The 8066-nt window shown below is 21.9% G+C and overlaps 2 protein-coding genes across 2 annotated transcripts; one reads left to right on the top strand and one right to left on the bottom strand.

Annotated features, from left to right (window-relative positions):
- Positions 1-3826: 3826 nt before the first annotated feature.
- Positions 3827-4417, top strand: ENU1_137440 (hypothetical protein; the record flags this gene model as incomplete). The annotated part of the gene is made up of 1 exon (XM_008860226.1): positions 3827-4417. The coding sequence occupies one exon, from the start codon at positions 3827-3829 to the stop codon at positions 4415-4417; it is 591 nt and encodes a 196-aa protein (XP_008858448.1).
- Positions 4418-6401: 1984 nt separating this feature from the next.
- ENU1_137430 (hypothetical protein) lies at positions 6402-7637 on the bottom strand (the record flags this gene model as incomplete). Its single annotated transcript, XM_008860225.1, has 1 exon — positions 6402-7637. The coding sequence occupies one exon, from the start codon at positions 7635-7637 to the stop codon at positions 6402-6404; it is 1236 nt and encodes a 411-aa protein (XP_008858447.1).
- Between the last annotated feature and the right edge of the window lie 429 nt (positions 7638-8066).

Below are 8066 nucleotides of genomic sequence, written 5' to 3'. Positions count from 1 at the left end.
TATCATTGTATTTTATTAAATGATTATTCATTTCATTCAATTTCAATTTATTAATATATTTCATTATATTTATTCTTTAATTATTTTAATAAACAGATGAGTCATTTTCCTTTGTATAATTTGATATATTCCATTACATTTATTTTTAGTATTTCTTTTAACACATGACTTATACAATCTCTTCATGATTAAATTCTTATTCATTTTCTTAATTTATATTCTTTCATATTCTTTTTTTTTATTATTCTAATTATTTCAAAGGTATATTCATTTATTAATAATATTATTCACTCTCTTATTTTTTTCTTTATTGTTGTATGTTCTATCTTTACTTAATATTTTTAGTGATATTTGCTTTTTGGATCTTCTTTCTATTGTGTAGTTCAATTTTATCTAATTTGGTATTTGTCACTGTATCACAGATGAAATATATTGAATATCTAATTTACTTTAATATTCATTCTATTGTTATAATTTAAAATACTTTCATTCATGTTATCATTAATTGGAATATTTCTTTTTATAATTATCAAAAAATTCTTGATATTTACTTCCATCTCTATTCATTTAATTACTTTAATAATAATTTAATGTAACACCTCAATTACTTTCTTCCAGTTACACACAATTTTTAATAAGAAATACAACAAAAATTAGAATGAATAATTAAAGAAGAAGACTTGAAGGTATACAGAAAAGAAAAAAATAAAGAACAATGAAGAAATAAAAATATATCACAACAAAAGAATAGCACATTAAGTGTTTTTTAACAAAAGAAATTTAAAAAATATCACTTAAAAAAAACCAAAAACAGAACAGGAAAATTGAAATAAGAAACTTAAAGAAGAAAATTCGGTGTTATTAATAGATATATAACAAATAAAGAAAATGCCATAAAAAATTAATAACTTTGGTTGTGTCATTGTGAGGCTTGTTCACCCTATCAATTTAAAGAAAAAGAAACAGTAAAACTCACAAAATATTCTTTTGAAAGTTTGATATTTTTCTTTTTTTTTTCAAAAATTAAAAAGATCTTAAAAATATAAATAAAATGAGCTGTTATAATGAGAATTTTTTTGAAGAGAAGAACCAATTTTTATTGTCTTTTGAAAACTCTGACAATCAAAGATGTGAGCAACAACATACCTTAAGTCAAATAGATATTAATATTAGGGATTGTTATGGAAATGCTAGAGGAATATTAAGACTTCCCATAGTCTTCCAGATGAGTAGCGGCTGTTTTTATTCAACGAATGACCTGCTCTCTCTTTTATCTTCATTAAACTATAACTACCAGTTAAGGGTAGAGAACAAAACGTTCTCTGGACGTTTTGTAATTGCACAAAGTGGTTTTGTTTTCGTTACAGAACAAGAATTGAATGATAGAGAAGTTATTCCTATGCTCTTTCCTCCTTTCTGAATAAGTGAAGGAATTTTTATGGTTTTTTATTTTTGAACGAAATAAATAACCGTTTGTTTTATTTATAAAATGTGTTGTTAATATGTTATGGCATTTTTTCCCTTTCTGTTTTTGGTTTATTTTTAATAACAACAAAGGTGAATAAACAATAAAATATTTTAAGAAGAATATGAATTATTAATAGATAAAAATAAAACAAAATGTTAAACAATTATAAAAATATTATTAATATATTTCATTATCTAATTTTTTAAATGATTAAATTGTAGTTTGATATTATTTGAATTATAAAAGACCGTTTGAAAGTGTCTTCAAATCGTTTCATTGTTTAATTCAATTTTTATAATTCGTTATTTTTGTTTTTGATAATGTTGATAACCAACATTATTATTTTTATTAATTACAATTATTAAATAGAATATGTTAACAGTAAGACAAGTATTCTGAGAATAAAACCATTTGAATATGTCAAAATTTAAAACACCAAAAAGTGGCATAATGAATATAAACTATCTCCAAAATATTGTACTTGTTAATAATTTGGAATATTCATAAAGTTTCAATTAACAAGGTTCAGCAGAAAGAAAATATAGAACTAATAATTAGATTATATTAATTTAAATATCAAATAATGTAATAGGTATTTTAATCAATATATATAATTAATTGGTAAATTAAAGAATAATTTTAAAAATACGTAAAAACTTTATAAAAAAAATATACAAGATAGAACTACAAATAATTGATTAAATTCTTTTCATTTATTTATTTTCTAGTCATCTTTAAGCTACTCATACCTTTTTAATAGGTCTATTAATTTATACGTATTCTTTAAAAGTGCCTTAAACAAGAACTTTAAAAGAGTATAAAATAAATATTGTCAAATAAGGAGAAAAGTATATCAATTAAGAAATAGAAAGAATATAAAGTTTCGTGAATACAAATATTATTTCTATTGACAGAAATATAACAATTATAATAATAAGTGTATTAATAAAAGCTATCATTATATAACTATGATAGTTCTTTTATACATCTCTTCATTTATTTTATAATAAGAAATATTATAATACAAATTTTATAACATAAAATTATTATTAAAATGATATGATAAAATGAAAAGAAAAATCTAAACAATATTTAAATGTGAATAAGACAATCAAATAAAAGTAAATAAAATAAATAAGACAGTACAAATTAGAAAGAAACTTTTAAAGAAGGTGTTAAGTTAACTGCACAAATACAAATAAAATAAATTAAACAACTGGAATTAAAGAATATACTTTATCAACACTACAGAAAAATACTGTCTTATTGAAAAAGATAATAAATAAAGAAATAACTCTATCCAAACTACTACTTTATTGAAAAGAGTCTTAAAAAATAACATTACAAAAGATTTCTTAATAAATACTAATTTCTATGAAATATAAATAGATGCAGAAATACTTATAAAGTAGATATTGTGTTACAACATTTAGTTAATATTAGTGTGAAATGAATATGCTAAAGAAAATACTAATAAGACTTTGTTTAAATACAAATACAGATATATAAAGTAATTAATAAATGACGCAAAATTATAACGATGAAGAAAGTACATGATAAGAGTATTTGCGTGAATATAATAATTAAAAAATGATATTAAAAAAGTAATAGAATGAACAGTAAATAAATTAAATACTATTTATATAAAAATAAAATAAGTTATTGAAAAATGAACATTACAATATAATCAATAATTGAGTTGATATATAAAATAATGAATAAAAATATTATAACAATAATATCATAAATAAGTTTTTGCAAGAATAAAAAACAATAATTACTAAAATATGAAAGAAATATCTAACACTTGACTCATTTTTGTCAATTTTAAAGTGTTAATATTTTAATGGTACTATTTTGTGTAATCTCTTATAAATAAAAAATTCTTTTATTTTATCTAATATAAATAAACTTCAATATATTTGGGTGTTTTTTGGAATAAGGTTTTCCGTATTAATATAATATTTTTATAATAAATAAATGCACCTTTTTTTCAGACTAAAAAGAATATGAAACATTAACTTGCCATACATTTTTTAAAATATTTGATAAAAATAGAATGGGGTTTTGTTTATTTATTTTTTTGTTGGAATAAGAATTAGTAGAAAAATTAGATGATTATTAATTGGTTAATCTAATCATAGTATTTTTAAAATCGACTTTTCCTTTTTATTTCATAGACAATAAAATTGCAAAGGAATAATACATTCTAAAAATCCTTCATATACTGAAGAAAATAATAAATTCAAAATAATAAATGAAATATTGATATCACTGATAGAATAAACGATTTAAATATTTGAGATATACCGCAACAAAAAGGACAGAATCTAAAAAATTAATTCACTAAACAAATTCATGCAAACAGACAAAACTAAAATGGAAAAGAAAAACAAAAGACAAAAAAAGATAAATGATGCTTTCTTCAAATTACGTACTTATCAAGTTTATCAACAAGGAGTTTTATTAGTATTATTGAACAACCATTTTGAAATTACCCTTCAAATACCTACAAAACGTTCCGTTGTAACTCGTCAATACTTCAAAATAAACGAACTTAGAAGAGGTAATGATTCAATAAAAGTTGAAGAATACGTAGAACAAAGATGTAAAGAAAAATATTTACAAGACTTATCAAATGGTATAGCAGAAAAGACTGCAAGAAGAAGATACGACACAAATAAAATCACAGAACAACTCCATCTTTTGATTGACCTTTTAACAGAGTTTGGTTATAGATTTGTATCAAAACGGACTTCAGGGAAAAAAGGTGCTCAAATTGTTGAAACCATACAAAAAGTAATATCTCCGAATGTAACTATTTTAAATAAAGAGATTCCAACGATTGGAGTACAAACCAATGACTATTTAACTCATCACTGTTTCGATTTAAAATGTGCTGTAATACAGCGTTGTGATAGTTCTTTCCTTTCAAATTTGTCTGTCTAATGGCTTTCCTTTTAAGTGTGATTTTGTATTTTATGATTATTTTTTGTCAATTTCTCAAAATAACTAACCCCCCTTTTCATTTTCAATTTTCCTTTCTTCCATTGAAAAAACATAAAGATAAGCACGTCAGTTTGAATTTTAATAAAAAGGAATCTTTTTGACTTTAATTTAGTTTTGATTTTTTTATATTATTATTTTGTTTTATAAAACATAAAAATATTAAATTTTTCGTTTTATAAAAATAACTCAGTAATAAGAACTATAAATCCAGATAATAACAACTTTTATATTATGTTAGTACATATTGTTCTGAGTATTTTTCATGTTTTAGCAAAACTGAAAATAGATAATTTATATTTATAAATCTTTTTCTTTTAATCACAATGAGGTTCTATTTTTAAATTAATATATAAAATAATAGTACAACTAATTGTTCTCATTCAATATATTTCATAACTTTTTACATTAAAGATTTGTTTGTATTAAAATATTATGGATATCGTGTTATTGATCTGAATCAAATACTTATTAGATATATGATTAAATAATATATATGATAATAAAAATAAACAAGTAACTCTTGACTAGTTGTATAACTCAAAGAAATATTAATTATCTAAAAATAAAATTAATTAGAAATTTCAATAATATATTAAAATGAAAATATATTCCATTTTCTGTGTTTACTAAATAAAATAATTCTTTCAATCAATACTTTGTGAGACAAAAAGTATAAAACTTCTTTCTTTTTAAACTTGGTATGGTAGTAATATTAAAATATTGGTAAATAATATCTAATTAAGTGCCTATTCTATAATAAATAACATTCTTCCATTTTGTTTTTTTGTACTATTTATCCAGAATATTATTAAATTAGATGAATAAAATTTCTTTATAAATAGAATTATATATGACAAACATTTTAGAAGAGAAATGGTTTGAAATTTAGATAGGATCAACATAAAAGTCCTAGTGCGCTAACACCAGTTATTCTTAAAAATTATATTTGGGTATTGTATTATATTTTTAGAATTATAATCCATGTTTTATTTAAAATACTTATTTTAGTCAAATTCCTTTTTTATGAAAATAGCAATTTATTTCACAAATGCCGTTGGTATTTTTATAACAGAAAATCAATGACATAAACACAAATTTATTGAAAATTTGAACTTATATTAACTATCATTATTTCTAAGACTTTGACTAAGTTAGTTATTACTATTGTTATAAAATTGTGAATAAACTAATGACTTATCATTGATTAATAACCAAAGAAGAAATATTTCAGATGTACAAAGAAAATAACTGTAATAGGCAAACTTTGTACATACTCTTTTCAAATTATTTTGAATTTTCAATTAAAATTCTTGTAAAGAAATCTTTATGAAAATAAAAGAATGGAGATAAAACAATAAATAACCGAACAGAATAATACTTCAGAAAATAATGTTCTTGAAAGAAAAAAACTAGTTCAAAGTACTTTATGAACATTACCAATACAAACAAGAAATAAGAGTAAATATAAAATGACCTGACTGAGGTATTACCATGCAACTCTTCTATTCATTTTCTTTTCTGCTTTTTTCCTCCTTTTCAGAGATTCGAAGGCAATTTCTTTTAAAGTTTTTTGTATAACATCAAAATAGTTAAGAGATTCATTTCTTTGTTGTTCTTTTTTGATCGAAAAATTAGCTTTATCAAATGAAACATTATGAGAATAATGATTTCTTTTCATTTGCAACTCTTTATTCTTTTAATTCTTATATACTAATAAGAATAATACCCTTTCATTTTATTGTAATTGATGCATAAAACTTTTTAGGAATTTTGTTTGAAGAAGTATTTTAATAATATTTCTTTTGATAAATCTTATTTCAATCTAAGAAATAAATCTTGTAATCAAAATCAATTTTAATATCATAAAATCCAGAGGAATAATTTCATTAAGATTAAATAACATTAATAATAAAAAAATAGTAAATTAAGCAGAAATAATTGTTGGATAAGCTTCTTCTCCGATTGAAGTATACTTTGATTTCTTTTTTATTAAGCGCAAAACACAAATAATAGTAACAAGAATAAGGCATATAAGAACAAATAAAATAGAAGCAATAACTACCGTAAGTATTATTTTTGATGATGTTGATGAGTTATCTAATTTTTGGTTATGTACTTGAAGAACAAATGTACGAGCATTTGGACTTACTGAAGTAAAACCTATTCTAAATAAAAATGGATTAACCGAGTCTGAAGTATTAAAACTGTATTTAATTCCACTTGAAGAAATACATGGAAGAGATTGAATTTTGTAATCAGAAGATAAAAGGCCAAAGGTAATATTAGTGTCTGAAGAAGAACATAAATCAACAAAGTATTGATAATTTGATTGAGGATTAATTTGATAGTTATATCCAAAAATTTCAGTTGAATCAGGAAGTGATGAAGGTGGAACAGTTTCATATCTAATATAAGGATATACGTTAATTTCTTCAATTGAAGTAGGAAGGAAGAATGTTTGATTAAATGTAACTTTAATAACTGTAATAGATGGGCTAATAAAAGAAATAAGGAATTGTGTATTATCTTGTTCACTATCAAATTCAATATATTGATCAGTAAATGTTTTATTAAAAGAAATTGAAGAGCATTGAATTTTGGTTGTAATAGGTAATGTTGAAGCAATATTAATTCCATATTTCCAATGCTCTTTAACAGTTAAAAGAATAAAAGATTGGTAAATACCATTTTCATCTTTCATTGAAAGAGTGGTATCTATTGACTTTGGAAAAGGATCAGTTACTTTGATTGGTTTATTTACTGTACCTTGTGAGATTGGGTAAAAGAAAATAGTATTGTATGGTGTATTAAAAGAAACATAAACTAATTGATGATGTCCTGAAGTAAGAACAAGAAAAGCCTCTTTATTATCTGCTTGACACACAGATGAACAATCAGTATAATATTGCATTGTAATATCTTCAGAAGCAATTATTTGGAAAGAAAGAGTAAATTCATAATGATTAGCAATATCAATCCACATTCCATTTCCTTGGGTTTGACCATTACAATTTATAGTTTGTGAACTAAACTGTTCAGGTGTTAATGTTATTGAGCTTTCTACACTTGATAATGGTGAAAAGTAATAAGGTGAGGCACAACTTGTCTTCTCAGACAGAGAAAGTACAATAACTAATAATAAAAGTATTAAACAAGTCATTAAGATATAATAATTCAGATTTCTTTTTTTTTTTCTTCACTTGAACAAAGAAGTTCAAAGAACATCTTTTTTATGTTTTTAGCTTCTTCTAATTTCCAAATCCTTCGTAGATCTTTTTTTTATTATTTTTTTTTAATAATAATTGTTTTTTCCTTCAAATAAAAAAAATTTATAAAATGATTTATTGTAAATTCACAATAATTTTTACTAATTATAACTACAAAAAATGATTCAAAACAACTTTTAGCCTATTTAAATTAAAAGAAGTTCTGTGAATAAATAAACAAATATCTCTTAAAAAGTAATATTAGTTAATTATGAATTGTACGTACCATTTTCTATATATTTATTATTCTTTAGAATTCAATAAAGTATAATATATATTTAAAATAATACAAATATAATTTATATTTTATAGTTTCTAAATTA

Source organism: Entamoeba nuttalli (assembly GCF_000257125.1).
Source record: "Entamoeba nuttalli P19 unplaced genomic scaffold asmbl_5731, whole genome shotgun sequence".
Taxonomy (NCBI): Eukaryota; Evosea; order Mastigamoebida; family Endamoebidae; genus Entamoeba; species Entamoeba nuttalli.
This window is presented reverse-complemented; position numbering and strand designations above follow the sequence as displayed.